This window comes from Bipolaris maydis, assembly GCF_028858645.1.
Source record: "Bipolaris maydis strain C4 unplaced genomic scaffold PSV08scaffold_4, whole genome shotgun sequence".
NCBI lineage: Eukaryota > Fungi > Ascomycota > Dothideomycetes > Pleosporales > Pleosporaceae > Bipolaris > Bipolaris maydis.
Window position 1 is genome coordinate 724,954 of NW_027093860.1, and position 16,825 is coordinate 741,778.

Genomic DNA, 16,825 nt, shown 5'->3' on the forward strand with positions numbered 1-16,825 from the left:
TGCAGAACCAGTCTCGACCCCAGACGAAAACAAAACGCCCTACACGTTGACAAGTACTAGTTTTTGGGGCACTTCCGTACTAGGCTATTTTCTCCGAACCGCCGACGCTTGCCGAGATGGCGGTAGTCCCGTCTGGTTAGTTTCCGATCATGGGGTTCAAAGGTCATACGAGGCAATATTCGGCGTTTTTGACAAGACTGGTTGACGGGTGACAGATGGCTCCATACGCCAGTGACGCCATCGCGGTAGTAGTTTGGGGAGAGATTCCGCATGAATCTTGGATAGTGGCAATTCTCCTAGAAGCCAATCTTGCATGGCTCTTAACGTTTGGGTGGAGGTGTGGAGGTCTGCTTCGATGTGTTGCCCGGTGTTCGATAGTCGAGTGCATGCACCGGCAACTTCACAGTCAGATTTCAGAAAGGTAGCCCAAACAATCTCGTTGTGATTAGTTGACAATCAGCACGAGCATCCTGCCCGTATATAGGGCCCGATAGTCACCACAACCTGGCATGGAGCTTCGCTAAGCTTCATCGAGGAGTACTGCCGCCACGAGCGCGTGGCCCCGAAGCTGCGTCCATGGGTCATACTACCGACTCAAGTAGTAGAAGAATACTTTCAAGTGTCCGAGCGTTCAATTTTCGCATCAATAGAACGTCGAAGAACATTTTGACTTTGAGCTAGACAGGCCGCAGAGCACGACAGGGAACCAGTAATATCGCACCCCGGGGTGACCCACCCAATAAGGGCCCCAACGGTATCGACAAGCACGACAAGCACCCCCTCCAAAGGCTTGTGCGGAGCCCCATGGGGGGGGGGCCCAACATGTGGTCGTCTGAACCTGCTATGCCGAGACCCACAGGCATACTTACTCGTATATAAGCTCTCCAAGTGTCCGCCTTCGTCTGCTTGGCTTCCGGCTTGCCTTGTTGCTTATTCGCTCTTTGCCTTTTCGTGGCGTCGCAAGTAATACGTAGTAGTGACCACGCTACGCACCTGCAAGATGTCGGGCCTCGCCGATTCCAAGTACGATGAGAAGTCTGGGATAGACGAAGCGATGCGGGAGAAGAGCATCGGCGGCCACCATGCCGAGATCCTTGAGAACAAGGAGCTCATGACTGATGCGCAGAATGCTGAGTTGCGCGAACATGAGATGGGGCTGTGGGAGGCTGCCAAAGATCATCCTGCGGCCTGTTTTTGGGCTTTTATCTTTTGTTTTACGATTGTAAGTCCAGGGTTGCCAATACTGGAATGCTGCGAATTCATGAGGGAATTTGCATTCAGACTGATAACTAACATGGAACAGGTCATGGAGTCCTTCGACATGTTCTTGAACGGTAACTTTGTCGCTCTTACCGCTTTCAAGGAACGATACGGAGTCGAGGTTCCGGGACAGGCTACCAAGGCCATTCCTACAAAATGGCAGAGTTCGCTCTTCCAGGCTGGCCAATGTGGCGCCTTTGTTGGCGTTTTTGTTGTTGGTCCAATTACCGATCGTCTTGGTTACCGCTGGACGAATCTCTTGGCTCTCGTTCTTATGAATGCTACCATCTTTGTCTCTTTCTTCGTAAGTGGTATATTTCCGAGAAGTATGGCGAGACTCTTGGCTGATAGCATTGATCCAGGCCGACTCACTCTCCTTGCTTGTCGTCGGGCAAGCATTAGAAGGAGTTCCATGGGGAATGTTCATTGGAAACTCGCCTGCTTATGCTAGTGAGGTTGTACCATTGGTCCTCCGTGGTGCCTGCACAGCAACTCTGCAGCTTTCTTGGTCCATCGGTGGTCTTCTTGTCGCTGGTGTCACATACTCGTTCAACAATCGAAATGATGAATGGGCGTGGCGAGCACCTCTTGCCCTACAATGGATGTTTCCTGTAAGCATCCTTTCCACGCTCAGAAATGTCAACAACTGACAAATTTAGCTACCTCTCATGGTGCTCATCTTTTTCGCTCCTGAGAGTCCTTGGTGGCTAGTACGCAAAGGGCGTAGGGAGGAAGCCCTTGTATCCATTAAGCGCCTCGGCCGCAAGAACGGCACTCAAGCGGCCGCCGAGCATACACTGGCCATGATGGAACGTACTGCTGAGATTGAAGCTCATGCGGGTGGCAATGCCAAATTCCTCGATCTCTTCAAGGGAGTGGATCTTCGCCGAACGCTGATTACCTGCTTGATCTATGCGTCGCAAAACTTCGCCGGTAACTTGATTGCCAACCAAGCCACATTCTTCTTTGAGCGTAAGTACCTCCCCAGTGAGTTTGGAACATAGATGACTGACTCTGTGTAGAGGCTGGAATGTCGACCAACTTTTCTTTCAAGCTCAATATGATCAATTCGTCCCTGCAGCTGGTTGCTAATATGCTTTCCTGGCCTCTGAGCGCATACTTTGGTCGTCGTACAATCTATCTTGTGGGCACAGCCACGAATGTCTTTATGCTATTTCTTCTAGGCATCTTCGGGTCGCTTCACCAGACCAGTGCGACAAACTACGCACAGGCTTGCCTAGGTGTCATCATCTCGTTCGTATACGCTTTGGCCATGGGACCCATCACGTACTCCATCATTGCGGAGGCTTCCTCGGTCCGCCTTCGTGCCCTGAGCACTGGTATCGGTCGTGCGGCATACTACGTTGCTGAGATTCCCATGATCTACCTGGCTTCACGAATGCTCAACCCAACTGGTTGGAACATGGCCGGCAAGTGCGGATATGTCTGGGGAGGCACGGCTTGCGTTTGCTTCATCTCAGCTTACTTTGGTCTTCCCGAGTTCAAGGACCGCTCTTACCGCGAGCTCGACATTCTGTTCAGCCGCAGAGTTCCTGCCAGGAAATTCAAGTCGACTATTATCGACGTCAAGGATAACGAGTAGACTGCTGGAATCTACAACTTTGCTTGACGAAATTTTCTTTGGGATGCTGACATCATTGCTTGACGATGTAGTCGGATTAGCTGGGAAAGAAAGCGGGCGGAAATAGATGTCTCGAGAGCATCGCCGGCAGAGATGGCCCGTGCTTTGCCACTACTTCGTACATCAGTACGTAGATACCTACTCCTATCCGTGGAATCCAATTTCCGCCTCTTGGATTTTCAGTCTGCTCGCTATTGTAAATATGATGAATTAGCTCTACAAAAACTTCCAGTTCTCTTCCATTGTACCAGCATTCTCTGAGGAATGCTTGGGTTTCCAAACAGCCCACAAGTCATGTGCAATTTAACCGGTAATACGTCAGCTACCCCAGCCGCCCCCAGCTCTTTTTTACCCCACAGGCTGCCATGATACTCGCAGAAAACGCGCCATTTCCCATGCTCTTATTTCTCGTCTTGGAATTTACGAAGATGATCCCATGTCTCCATTGCACTAACGCCTAACAGCAAGCCTTCCGTGCCCCGACATACGTTTGCTGCCACCGACATGTTTACCCGCGCCTCGGCACACCCGGTGGTTCGTCTCTACCATCATGGACATGTAAATTCCACCATTAGGAAGCCTTCTGCTTCCCCACATCTCACCGTGTTTCCCGTTACAATATAGCTAGCGTCTTGCTCCCATCCCGTGGCGACCAGGGTCATGGCATTTGCTTAGTGTTCATAAGTCTCCAAATGCCCGACACAATGGGCACAGCGCTAATTGGCCTCATCGTCTTCGGTCCCTATACGCCATGAAGACTTTCGTTGGCTTCTCATGGCTGTTGGCTTTGTATTCGTTGGCGGCGATACCAAATGGGTCTGGTGTTGTTGCTCAGAACAATACGCCTAGGACATGGCCGCTTCACGACAATGGCTTGAATGATGTTGTGCAATGGGACCACTATTCCTTCAAGGTGAATGGAAAGCGTCTTTTCGTTTTCTCCGGAGAGATTCACTACTGGCGTATCCCTGTCTATGAGGTTTGGGAAGATTTGCTGGAAAAGATTAAGGCAGCTGGTAGGTATCGCAACTCCCACAAGGCGGATCCGAGCCAGAGTTAATGTTCTCCAGGCTTCACAGCTTTCGCTTTCTACGGCAATTGGGCCTACCACAGCGCAAATAACCAGACCTTGGACTTTGAGAGCGGCGCGCACGACTTCACCAAACTTTTTGAAATTGCAGAGCGTGTTGGCCTCTACGTTATTACCAGGCCTGGTCCATACGTCAATGCTGAGGCTAATGCTGGAGGTTTTCCATTATGGCTCACCACAGGTGCTTATGGAAAGTTACGCAACGATGACCCAAGGTACATCAAGGCATTAGAACCATACTTCTCCGAGTTCTCCAAGCTCACATCCGAACATCTCGTGACCAAGAGTGGAAATGCGCTAGTTTACCAGATCGAGAATGAGTATGGAGAGCAGTGGCAAAACAGTGACAAAAAGATTCCAAACCCAAGCGCTGCAAATTACATGCAAGCACTAGAGGACATGTCACGAGCGCACGGAATTGATGTTCCTCTTATTCACAACGATCCCAATATGAACACCAAAAGCTGGAGCAAGGACTACGCGCCTGGTGCTGTCGGAAATGTCGATGTTGCTGGTCTCGACAGCTATCCGTCTTGCTGGTCTTGCAATCTTGACGAGTGCACAGGTACTAACGGAAAGTATGTATTGTGCATTTGAGATTCTCATGTACTACTTGCTGACACCTGGTTCTAGATACGTAGCATACCAAACCATCAACTACTACGACCATTTTAAAGAGGTGTCTCCAACTCAGCCAAGCTTCTTCCCAGAGTTCCAAGGGGGCTCATACAACCCCTGGGGTGGACCGGAAGGCGGCTGTCCCGGCGACATTGGGGCTGATTTTGCCAATCTATTCTACCGGAATCTGATCTCCCAGCGGGTCACGGCTATTTCCCTCTACATGATGTTCGGAGGAACAAATTGGGGCGCCCTTGCAGCTCCCGTCACAGCTACATCCTACGACTACAGCAGTCCTATCAGTGAGAATCGTGAGATTGGTGCCAAGTTCTATGAGACCAAAAACTTGGCCTTGTTCACTCGTGTTGCGGATGACTTGACAGTTACCGATCGTCTGGGAAATTCTACCTCGTACAGCACAAACTCGGCAGTTGAGGCTAGCGAGCTCCGCAACCCCCTTACCAATGGCGCGTTCTACGTTACCATTCATGCTATATCTTCTTCGGCAACAAGGGAATCGTTCAAACTTCACGTCAGCACGTCGGTTGGTAACCTCACCATCCCCCAGCATGGCGGTTCTATCGTTCTCAATGGCCACCAATCCAAAATTATTGTCACCGACTTCGCGATGGGCGACAGTATCCTTACCTACTCCACTGCAGAAATCCTCACATATGCTCTGATTGATTCCAAGCCAGTCGTAGTGCTATCGACTGGCGTTGGCGAGTCTGTTGAGTTCCATGTCAAGGGCGCTACAAAGGGCTCAATTGTTAACAGTGGTGCAAGCTCAAACGCCACCTTTTATGCTGAAGCCCAGGGTGTTACAACCAATATTCAGACAGTGTCTGGCATGAGCGTATACCAATTTGACAATGGCGTGAAGGTTGTTGTTGCTGATAAGCCTACCGCTTACTTGTTCTGGGCTCCTAATCTATCAAACGACCCCTTTGCGCCTGTTGACCAATCTGGTGAGTACACCCGTCAATACTATGTATTCCATTTCTTGCAAACTGACATATAAATAGTCTTGGTACAAGGACCATACCTCGTACGCCATGTAGCCCTCGAAGACGATGTCCTCGCTTTAAAGGGAGACATCATGAACAGCACTGACATTGAAGTCTTTGCTTGTGCCGGCGCTAAAACTCTTTCCTGGAACGGAAAGAAGTTATCTACCTCTCAAACCTCATACGGCAGTTTAAAGGCACATGTCACCGCATTCAACGGCACTATCCAGCTGCCGTCTCTAGAAGACTGGAAAATCAATGAAGGTCTCCCAGAAAAGGAGCCAAACTACGATGACAGCGGTGCTGCATGGGTCGTTGCAGACCACCTCAGCACCCCCAACCCTACTAAACCAGACACGCTTCCAGTTCTTTACGTCGATGAATACGGCTTCCACAACAGCTTCCACCTCTTCCGCGGCTACTTTGACGGCTCAGCCACTGGCGTCCAACTGTCTGTTCAAGGCGGTCTCGCCTTCGGCTGGAGCGCATGGCTCAATGGCGAACACATTGGCTCCTGGCTCGGCAATACCACACTGGGTCAAGCCAACGCAACACTCTCTTTCGCCAACGCAACCGTCCACTCCAACGGCACCAACGTCCTCCTCATCGCACAAGACAACACCGGCCACGACCTCCGCGACGGCGCCACCGACCCCCGCGGTATCCTCCGTGCCTCCCTCTCTGGCCCCGCAAACTTTACCTCTTGGAAAATTGCCGGAGAAGCCGGCGGCGAATCCACCTTACTCGATCCCGTCCGCGGTCCCCTAGCTGAAGGCGGCCTCGTGGCTGAACGTCTAGGTTGGCACCTCCCCGGCTTCGACGACACAGACTGGGCTTCTGCATCCCCTTCTACCGGCTTCTCAGGCGCAGATATCAAATTTTACCGCACCACCTTCCCTCTCGATGTCCCCGCCGATATCGACGCTTCGTTTGCATTCATACTAAACGCACCGACTGCAAAGACGATCCGTGTCCAACTTTTCGTGAACGGGTATCAGTATGCGCGGTTTAACCCGTATGTGGGAAATGAAGTCAAGTTTCCTGTTCCACCTGGTATTTTGAATTACGGCGGGGAAAATGTGCTGGGGTTGAGTGTTTGGGCGCAGGAGGAGGAGGGTGCGAAGGTGGATGTGAAGATGGTGCAAGAGTTTGCGGTGGAGAGTAGTTGGAAGTCGAGGTTTGACGGGGAGTATTTGAGGCCGGGGTGGTCGGAGGAGAGGCTGGAGTACGCTTAGGTGGGTATGAGTGTATCCTTGATATGTTAATACCGTAACGGACCTTTTGTGGTGTCCAATGAACAGTTATGAATGTCATGATATGTTGCTTACGAAACTCCCATTCTCGTACCAAGAGAGAGACTTGCATGACCGTCTATAGAGTCATGTTGTCCAATATCATCAGTTTTCATCCTAAGACCGGTGAAAAAAATAGAAGAAAAAAAATGAAGAAGCATATTCCCTGAATTCAGCCTTTTCCCTTTTTGAGCGACCAATTCGCTCAAACATAAAAAGACATTCGTTAAATGCTGAAACAGGTATTGCAACACCCCCCTCCCCCCTGGCACAAGAACCCTAGTGCCAAAAAAAGGCGGAAGTACAAGCCCATTTGATTCAAATAACCAGTAATCAAGCATCTCCGCAAAGTAGCCTACATAACCACACAGTTCTCCTCTTGCTGCTTCTGATTCGTCCTACTAAGCCTCTCCCTATTCTTCTGCGCCTTGCTTCCACCCTTCTTGAGCTCCTCAAGTCGTTCCTGGGCCTTGGGGAATTTGTATGCTAAAAAAAGGGTAAAAAGTCAGTCACCGAAAACATCTCAATGATGGAGCAGAGTGGTAAACAAAAAAAACTTACCAGCAGCTCTTCCATACCACCTCTTCGCCTCCTCTAGACTCCTCGAGCAACCGATTCCGACTTCAGTAAAGTAGCCCATGGCAAACAAGGCCTTTGGTAGCGGCGGTTCCGCACACGCTGCTTTGCGGGCCCAGAGATATGCTTCTGTGTCGTTTTGTTCGAGGATACCAGGTGTACCAGTTAGATACCAACCCGATAGCGCAAGTTCACTCTGGTGTTCTTCCTGGGCTGCAGCTTTCGTGTACCACGCGATACTTGTGCGAGCGTCAATTTGGCATCCCAGCATGCCGTATTCGTATGCCTGTCCGAGGCGGAATTGAGAAAACTTGTAGCCGAAATCTGCGGCTTGGTGGAAGAGTCGTAGCGCGTATGCTTCGTCGCGGGCTATGCGTTCGGTGCCAGTTGATGCTTCGTAGATGAGGGCTAGTTCGTGGAGAGCGTGAGGATTGTCTCGGTCTGCATGTTCGGCAGCACGCTTGAGCATGTTGATGGCCTCTCCAAAGTTCTTTTGCTGGCCCAAATGTCCCTTGAGAAGGATCATGCCCATCTTGTACATTGCAGGCGTGTCACCTAGTGCTGCCGCGCGCTGGTACCACTGCACTGCTTTGACCAGATCCCTCTTTGTACCTCCGCCTTCTTCGTGGCCCATCTCACAGCAAACGGCTGTTCGGTACGCACTCGCAGCGTGCCCGGCCTTTGCAGCGGATTGGTATAGAGTGAATGCTTCCTTTGTGTCCACCTGTAAACCAAGGGTTCCCTGACCGTAGCAGTCGGCAAGATAGAACATGGCATCGGGAGACCCGATGCTGACTAGCTTCTTCACTATCTTGTAGCCCTCCTGCATAAACTTTTCGCGATTTTTGTTCTTTGTCCGGTTATCAGCCGTGCCTCCTTCATCAGCGAGCACACTAGACGCTTCGACAAGCTTCTTTGCTAGCTTCAGGCCTGTAGCAATGTCTGAAGATTCAGACTTCTTCCAGACATTACGCAATCTGTTCAGTTCGTCATGCGTTACTGGGTGTGGGGCTGCATTTTGCGCGCTGTTTCGCTTTACGGTCGAGTGCTGACTATCGTAACTTGGGCGTCCTGGTTCGCTATTATACTGACGAACAGGCGGTGGTCTTGATTGCTGAGGCATCGACGACTGGGATTGTTGTTGCTGCGGTGGTCCTTGTTGCATTAACCCCGGCCGTATAGGCACTGGATGTGCTGGTAATGCGTCTGGGTTCAATGGTGGTTGAGTGGTACCGGGCCTTCTGCCTAAAGGATCACTGGGATGGCGTCCTGGTGCAGGTGCTGCTGTTCCTGGTCGATGTATGGCATTACCGGCTGCTGCTGGTGAAGTGAAGTTCCTTGTGTTCGGTGGCGGCTCTGAATAGGTCGACTCATCTGAATAGAGTCTTTGAACTCCCGGTGGGTTGTGTCCATACCTGGGGTCAAAGTTTTGCGGCTGTCCCTGCATAGAACCCTGGTTAGGCGGTCCTCGTGGCATGCCGTCTGTTGTCATCCCCCTAGGTGGTGGTCCCCGACCTCGGGCTCCGTTTGGTAGACCAGTTGGACCTCCAAATCCGGTGTTTGCCCTTGGGGGGGCCGGCATAGGAGGAGCATCCGCAGCCATCTGGTGTGTACCGTTTGCGTATTGGTTGTTGAGTTGTGGTTGCGATCGGCTTCGTGATAACTGGCCCTGGACGTTACCATTGGGTCCAGCCCGTGGGTTTGCGGGGGCGGCCGGTGGAGCATAAGCTCGTGTTTCGTTTGCAGGAGCCAAATGGCCGTCGATCGAGTCACCTCGGCGATGCTTGTTGTTTGTGTCCGGTATAGCATCAAAATCGGGCATGTCAATTGCAGTTCCTATGCTCTTACGGTCGTCCGAGCCATAGTAATCATCATAAAAGTTATCTAGGCCTGAGGGGTCATCATTTTGCGCTTGTTGTTGCTGTTGTGGCGGTTGCGGTTGCATTTGCGGCATTGGGGGTCTTTGCCCTTGCTGCATCGAAGGCCCATTTGGTCTAGTTCCACCAGCAGTAGTTGGCCTAGGTGGAACGTAGGTCGGCGATGCAGGGCCATTGTAGCCAGACATCGCTCCAGGCTCAGCATACTCTTGTTGGCTGTTGTACCCGCCCGCTCCATAGCCATTTTGCGCGTTCTGAGGCATGGTCATAGAACGCTGTGTATTTGAACCGAAAGTTCGTCTGGAGGGAGACATGGGGTCAGATGTAAGTTGCGGCATTGGTCTCCTGTTAGTATCAACATTCATCTGCGGCGGTCGCTGGCCAGGTGGCATCTGATTTCGAGGCTGTCGTTGCCCTTGGTCCTCAAAGTGCCCTGAGTCCTGCCGGGGATTAGGTCCTGCTCTCTGTGGCATAGGCTGTCCTCGCCCTGGCGGACCTCTGGGTCTCGCGTTCCCTCCATTATCGTTGATATTCATTTGCGCCATGCTCTGGTCGATTGTAGGGTTTGCGCCTTGCCGCTTCTGGTTTTGTGGAGGAAATGTTGGAAACGGGTTATCTTGAGGTAGTTTCTTTGGTGCTGCAGGATTCATCATAGACCGGTCAAGGCCTGTGTATAACAATTAGCATCTTGTCTGAAATGATGACCTGACGATATTTATCAAAGGCACAAAGACAGCGCAACGTACCCGGCGGTCTAGGCCCACCCCGTCCTGGCTGTTGATTTGGTGGGGGCCCATTTCCTCTCCCCACTGGTCGGTTACGAGGATCTTGTCGCTGCTGAGGAGGCGGTCTTCGACCCTGATTCTGTGGGGGCGGTTGTTGGTAGTATGGATCATTGTATGTCTCATCCTGATAGTATTGGTCTTGCGGGGGCGGTCGACGGCCTTGGTTTGGCGGAGCCTGTCTCGAATATCCGTTCATATCTTGATAACCACCATGTTGTTGCGCATTCCCCCATCCGCCCTGATCGTAGTGGCCATTGTCCCATTGTTCATTGCCACCCTGGTCATAGCCATAATCATAATGCTGCTGGTCGTACTGCTGGTCATGGTGATTATCGTAGCCCTGTTGTTGGCGTGGCCTTTGCTGTGGCCTTCCTTGGTCGTAGTGTTGTTGTTGTTGTTGTCGTTGTTGCGGGTAGTTGCCGTATTGCTGCTGGTATGCCATTCCGATGGTTTTGCGGGGGATAACGTGGACACGACGCTTCGTGCTTTGGAGACTTGGCGAAGAAAGTAGCGACGACGTGCAAAGGGCGGGGATGCAGAAGTTAAGTGCGCCTGTGCATGCGCGCGTTCAAGGACCGGACCTGGCTCGGCGTGTTTGTCGCGTACGTAGGCTGCTAGCGGCCGTGGGGAATGGGGTGGTAGTGGCGGGCCTTGCAAGGATGGGTTGAAATTAAAGAAGGGTCGTACAAGCGCAAGAAACAGGCAAGTCACAGGGGCGGCAGAAGGTCAAGAGGAGAATGAAGGGTGTTGACAGGTAGAGGTTGTGCGACTACAACCCACTGGGAATCGACGCTTATTGGGGGTTTGCGGGTGTGGCTCCGGTCGCGCTCCTCGAACACGGGGGTGAGATCCAATGGCTTGATTCTGGCGTTTCAACCCAAGATGGGCCGTCTGTCCACTGAGCGCCGGAGCAACCTTGCATTGACGAAATAAAGAAGAAAGTGTGACATTGCCAGCATCCGGGGGTGCCCTGAAACGCCGCATTAAGCGACTGGGGGGTCGGAGGGGGCAAGCGAATCAAAGCCGTTAATTAGCAGCACCACCAATTGATTAAATGAGCTTTTCATCACGATAGCGACAGCGTTATGATTGTTCGTCATCAGCCGAAATGAGAAAAAGGCAGGACACGGTTGGTTTCGGTGCCGGGCGGTGAGAAGAGGAGGGTCAGCGGAGACAGTGTCTGTACGAACCGAGTTGCAGAGCGGGAGGAGATCATACACAGGTTATGCAACTCGACAGACTCGACCAATTGGCACCACCCACGCCCTGCCGATCGAAGCCTGGGGGGCTTCGGGAACGCCGTTCGCCGCACCCAACGCTGGCCCCCCGCCCACCAGCCACCATCCACCAGCCACCAGCCACCATCTACACTCTACTCTACCAGCCATCAGTCGTCAGCCTCGGTGGCGGTGCGGCCCACGCTTGCAAGGGCAGCGACACACGTGACAGCAGGCGTGGCGCAGCCCACTAGCCTCTTTGCACCCTGGCGCCGGCATCGAATGTTGACTTCACCACTTTTTTGGCTGCAGGCTGTGCACGTCTCCGCCGTTAGCCAACACACGCCGAACCACCCTGAGCTGTCGAGCATCGAGTGAGCTTACACAAGAGATAACCATGCCGTCCGCCCGAACGTACATCAAGGCCTTCTCAGCGTACGTGACATGATTCGTTGCGACCCGCAAGCAACACACTAACTTTTCCAAAGAGGTGCAGTCCTCTGCGTAGGCGGACCAGCGCTCGTCTGGTATGTCACGCCCACAGAGGAAGAAATCTTCAAGGTATGCCTGCCTCTGCCACGTGCATACGCCTGGCAGCTTGCTTACATCATGTGCAGAGATACAATCCAGAACTGCAAAAGAAGGCTCTGGCAGGACGAGAGCAAAGACAGAAGGAGTTCGATGCATTCGTCGGCCAGTTGAAGGAGGCTGCCAGGTCGGATAAGCCTAGTACGTCTTCGCCCGCTAACACATGATGCCTGACCAGCCTGCTGACCAAACTAGTCTGGACTGCACAGAAGGAAATGGATGCAAAGAGGTCAGAGGCGGAGCAGAAAGCCCGCAGAGACGAGCGTGATGCCTATGCTGCAGAAAGCAGGAGAAGACAGGCAGAGATCAGGGCAAGCGCAGAGTGATCAAGCAAGCCCATTTGATGTGATTTCCTTTTTTTTTGCCATTGTATTTTTACATGTATCACGATCTGAAGCCGCTTCTTAAATCCGGACTCAAGTTATTCACCCTCAGCCCTGGCAGCAAATAAAGTATGACACGATTGAGTTGGCTGCTATATGGCCTTGGCTCTCAAAGTTGCCAAGAATTACCTCCGATATCCCCGCATTGGTCTCGCGCCCATGTGATCTGGCGTAAGGCCCGCGCAAAACCCGGGACGCGCTTTACAACCCCAACCTAGTTTATCCGCCCCGCCCAACAGTTGAAGCAGTACCCAATGCCCGGCGATGCGAAAGCCCCCGTGAAGCTCTCGTTGCCTCTCGTATGTCCTCGCTTCAATGTGTGGCACCTTGTACTGATGACATCATAGGAGTTTCAGCAAGACATCTTCAATGAGCTACGTGGGGAAGATGAGCTCGTTCTTCTCGCCCGCGGCCTCGGTCTTTTGCGAATAGTCACAAATCTCCTACACTTGTACGATGCCGCCGGCAACAATCTCATACTGCTCGTCGGAGCTGACGACCGCGAGAATGTGTGGATTGGTGAGGCGCTGGCTGAGCACGCGGCAATCAGCAATGCGCCCAAATGCCGTGGCCTGAGCCTGGTCAATACCGATCTGATGAGCGTTGGCACACGCGAGAAGATGTACGCACAAGGTGGCATATTCAGCATTACATCGCGCATCCTGATTGTGGATTTCTTATCTGGCCTGCTCAACCCAGAGACGGTGACTGGTGTCGTGGTTCTTCATGCTGAACGAGTCGTGGCCACGTCCCTAGAAGCCTTCATATTAAGAATATACCGGCAAAAGAACAAAGTCGGCTTCCTCAAAGCCTTTTCGGACACACCAGAGCCCTTTACCACGGGATTCTCTCCGCTCACTAACATGATGAAGAATCTATTCTTGACAAAACCAGCGCTATACCCAAGGTTCCATGTCGCTGTTGCAAACTCGCTTGAAGGCCGCAAGAAGGCCGAAGTAATTGAATTGGAGGTACCCATGACGGAAGCAATGCAGGATATACAGAACGCCGTCTTGGCATGTGTGGAAGCCAGCATTAGTGAGCTTAAGAAGGCTAACCCGGGGTTGGAGGTCGAGGACTGGACAGTGGACAGTGCATTGCATAAGAACTTTGATCAGATCATTCGACGGCAGTTGGATCCTGTTTGGCACCGGACCACGTTCAAGACGCGACAGGTCGTTCGCGACTTGTCGCTCTTGCGGACCATTCTACATGCACTCCTCACCTACGATGCTGTGAACTTTAACAAGTACCTCGATACTGTCTTAGCGGCCTCCCAACCACCACCAGGATCAACGAAACAGAACCAGTCTCCCTGGTTGTTTTTAGATGCTGCTGATACTATTTTTACAACAGCTAAGCGGAGGGTGTACACGGGCAAGGTATCAAACGCCGAGCTAGCCAACGCCTCAAATGCAGTACCCGAGTCACTGGAACCTGTCTTGGAAGAGTTTCCCAAATGGACGCAGCTAGCAGAAATTCTGCAAGAAATTGAGCAAGATGCATATTTGAATCCCACGCCGCAGGACTCGTCAAATGGGTCCATTCTCATCATGTGCGGCGACCAGGGTACAGCCGCGCAGTTACGGGAATATCTACAGACCATGTATGTCAAACCAGAGGGCTCTGCAGATGAAGATGAAGACGAGTATGAGCCATCAGCAAAGTTCATGATGCGACGCAAGCTACGCAACTATCTGGCTTGGAAACGCGACTTTGGCAAAGTCAGTGCTGCTCTATTCTCGGAAAACCAAAAGGCCATCAACAGCAACACAGACAAGAATGTTCAAAGTGGTGCACGTCCGACTTCCGGCAAGCCCCCGCCTAACAAGCGACGTCGCGTCAGAGGAGGAGCCAACGCAGCAGCAGGTCCTTCAAGAGGTGACACAGGCGCAGTCCGTACAGCTGGAGATCGTGATGCGCACATTGCCAGTCTCATGGCCGAACTTGAGCCCACCGAAGTGGAGGCAGCGCAAAAACCGGGAGAAGTAGGTCTTGATCCTTTGGATAACATGGAAAGTTATTACGAACTTTTCGACATGAACTCGTTGATCATCATACACCCCTATTCTGGAGACCTAGACGAGCACGTTCTTGATGAAACGAAACCGAGATATGTCATCATGTACGAGCCAGACGCGGCCTTCATCCGGCGCATCGAAGTGTACCGGTCTTCCCACACGGACAGAACCGTCAAGGTATTCTTCATGTACTATGGGGGCAGTGTAGAAGAGCAACGCTACTTGTCGGCTGTCCGCCGCGAAAAAGACGCCTTCACGCGGCTTATCAAAGAGCGCGCAAACATGGCTTTTACTCAGAATCCATCTGCCAATCTCGCGCCTGAGGAATCCTTTTTACGCACAATCAACACAAGGATAGCAGGAGGAGGTCGGCTCGCCGCCACTGCCGAACCCCCTCGTGTGGTCGTCGACGTACGAGAATTCCGCTCGTCACTCCCTTCACTCCTCCATGGTCGTTCGATGGTCATCGTGCCCTGCATGCTCACAGTCGGCGACTACGTCCTCACCCCCCAAATCTGCGTGGAGCGCAAATCCATCCGCGATCTAATCGCATCATTCACAAACGGCCGTCTCTTCAACCAAGTAGAATCAATGACCGAACACTACAAGCACCCCATGCTCCTCATCGAATTCGATCAAAACAAATCCTTCACCCTCGAACCCTTTACCGACTTCTCCGCCCCCGCCGCTTCGAGCTCAAACTCCGCGTTCTCATCAGCATCAGCCCCCGATCTCCAGTCCAAACTCGTCATGCTCACCCTCGCCTTCCCCCGCCTCCGCATCATCTGGTCCTCGTCGCCTTACCAAACCGCTGAGATCTTTGCAGAACTAAAGAAACAGCAAGATGAGCCGGACCCCCTCCGTGCTGTGCAGTTGGGTCTCGATCCCCATCTTAGCGGCGACGAGATGCGCAGTTTTAACCAGACGAGCCAGGATATGCTGAGGGCGCTGCCGGGGATTAATGAGAATGCGGTTACGGCGCTGATGCTCAAGAGCGAGAATATACTCGAGGTGGCGAATATGAGTGAGCGTGAGATTTGTTGGCTGGTGGGTACGGATGTGGGGAGGAGAGCGCATCGGTTTTTGAATCGGAGTGTGTATGAGGATGTACAGTTGCAGGTATTTAGTTAGGTTTGGGACAATGTTGGATGGGTTTGGGGCCAAATCATCATTCTTTCAATATAGACAATTTCGAGTCGCGGAACATGGAGAATACGTCAAGTATGAAGAAGAAACTTGAAAAACTGGATACTTCCTCCCGTCACTACAGTCGATTTGATTAGAATAACCACATACTCTCTCTCTCCCCCATCCGCCCGCTCGCAAGAAGCAGCATTTGAGCAGCCCAACCCTCGCTACCGCAAAAACGCCAGAAGCCGCGGAAAGCGCAAAGCAAAGAGTCGAGACAGCATGGCGGACCTCTCTCTCTCCCTCTCTCGGCCCTTTAGATATCATCGATATCAATCTCCTTCTTGCCACCACCCTCAGCCTCATCCGAGTCACTATCATCACGGTCCTCGTCGAATTCGAAACCGATGCCCTCGTCGCCCTGGTCGCCGTAGGTATCTGTCTCGTTGATCTTTGCGTTTTCGGGGAGTTCGCCGTATGCTTTTAATGAACGGGCTTCGTCGGCTACAAAAAAAAAGGCACAGTTGAATTAGCCAAAAAAAAAACATCTTTCATCAACACCTCAACTTTCCTCCTTCAACACCTGGGGTAGGTGAAGTCAGTCCAAAAAAAGAACATACCAGAGTATTTCATGATGACATCGCCCTTCTCATCTTGGTAGTCGCGCAGCGAGAGCAAGATGATGTCGCCCTGGTTGATCCAGACCTTCTTCCTCAGCTTGCCACGGATATGGGCGAGGCGGCGGGCGCCGTCGAAGCACTGAGCTTCCAGGCGGCCGTTTCCGAGCATCTTGACTACTTGGGCATATTCTTGGCCCTCCTCTTTGAAGACAAGTTCGCGCTTTTCATTGTCGTTTTCGTTCTTTCCCCTACGTCGGTTTTTACCTCCCTATGGTTCCATGTCGTTAGCATGTTGGGTTGGGGCTGCTTGGGGGCGTCTTGGCGCGGAATGTAATAGAGTGACGCTGGCGCTTTTTTCCACTTCGCCTTGGGGAGGCGAGGTGAGGCAGCTGCTTGGGGGGTTGAGGCCAGGCAGCGTCATGGACGTTGTGTGCGCATGTAGTGGGGAGCCTTGCCCCTCCAAAAGGAGCGACGACAAACATACCTTTCCCTTGTTCTTCGGCATACTGGCGGTTGTCGAAGCTTGTTTGTGTGTTGATTGTAAGTGGAGATTGGGAGTCGGGGGAACTTGAGAAAGCAGGGCGCAAGTTCTTATGTAGTGGCGGGACCCGTTGTTTGCACCACACACAGCCCGCTTCGCCTTCGCGTGGATTCCGACACAGTCACTGTGGGATGCCCGCCCTGGACATTTGGCGCTAAACGCCCTGCGCTTGCCTGTCTT

At 52.3% G+C, this 16,825-nt stretch overlaps 5 protein-coding genes across 5 annotated transcripts; 3 read left to right on the forward strand and 2 right to left on the reverse strand.

The window, feature by feature from the left end:
• Positions 1–920: 920 nt before the first annotated feature.
• PSV08DRAFT_408482 (glycoside hydrolase family 35 protein) lies at positions 921–6,944 on the forward strand. The gene is made up of 9 exons (XM_014223843.2): positions 921–1,222; positions 1,304–1,564; positions 1,623–1,871; positions 1,920–2,232; positions 2,283–2,859; positions 3,578–3,918; positions 3,973–4,570; positions 4,626–5,578; positions 5,636–6,944. The coding sequence occupies exons 1-9, from the start codon at positions 1,001–1,003 to the stop codon at positions 6,850–6,852; spliced, it is 4,731 nt and encodes a 1,576-aa protein (XP_014079318.2). The 5' UTR covers positions 921–1,000; the 3' UTR covers positions 6,853–6,944.
• On the reverse strand, positions 6,914–10,589 carry PSV08DRAFT_408483 (uncharacterized protein; the record flags this gene model as incomplete). The annotated part of the gene is made up of 3 exons (XM_014223845.2): positions 6,914–7,395; positions 7,471–10,029; positions 10,109–10,589. The coding sequence occupies 3 exons, from the start codon at positions 10,587–10,589 to the stop codon at positions 7,265–7,267; spliced, it is 3,171 nt and encodes a 1,056-aa protein (XP_014079320.2). The 3' UTR covers positions 6,914–7,264.
• A 1,068-nt stretch (positions 10,590–11,657) lies between these two features.
• On the forward strand, positions 11,658–12,499 carry PSV08DRAFT_360585 (uncharacterized protein). The gene is made up of 4 exons (XM_066092997.1): positions 11,658–11,799; positions 11,853–11,925; positions 11,982–12,093; positions 12,148–12,499. The coding sequence occupies exons 1-4, from the start codon at positions 11,762–11,764 to the stop codon at positions 12,276–12,278; spliced, it is 354 nt and encodes a 117-aa protein (XP_065949418.1). The 5' UTR covers positions 11,658–11,761; the 3' UTR covers positions 12,279–12,499.
• A 74-nt stretch (positions 12,500–12,573) lies between these two features.
• PSV08DRAFT_198643 (uncharacterized protein) lies at positions 12,574–15,978 on the forward strand. The gene is made up of 2 exons (XM_066092015.1): positions 12,574–12,634; positions 12,683–15,978. The coding sequence occupies exons 1-2, from the start codon at positions 12,590–12,592 to the stop codon at positions 15,485–15,487; spliced, it is 2,850 nt and encodes a 949-aa protein (XP_065949419.1). The 5' UTR covers positions 12,574–12,589; the 3' UTR covers positions 15,488–15,978.
• On the reverse strand, positions 15,801–16,609 carry PSV08DRAFT_245525 (nucleic acid-binding protein; the record flags this gene model as incomplete). The annotated part of the gene is made up of 3 exons (XM_014223847.1): positions 15,801–15,988; positions 16,105–16,372; positions 16,589–16,609. The coding sequence occupies 3 exons, from the start codon at positions 16,607–16,609 to the stop codon at positions 15,801–15,803; spliced, it is 477 nt and encodes a 158-aa protein (XP_014079322.1).
• Positions 16,610–16,825: the final 216 nt, after the last annotated feature.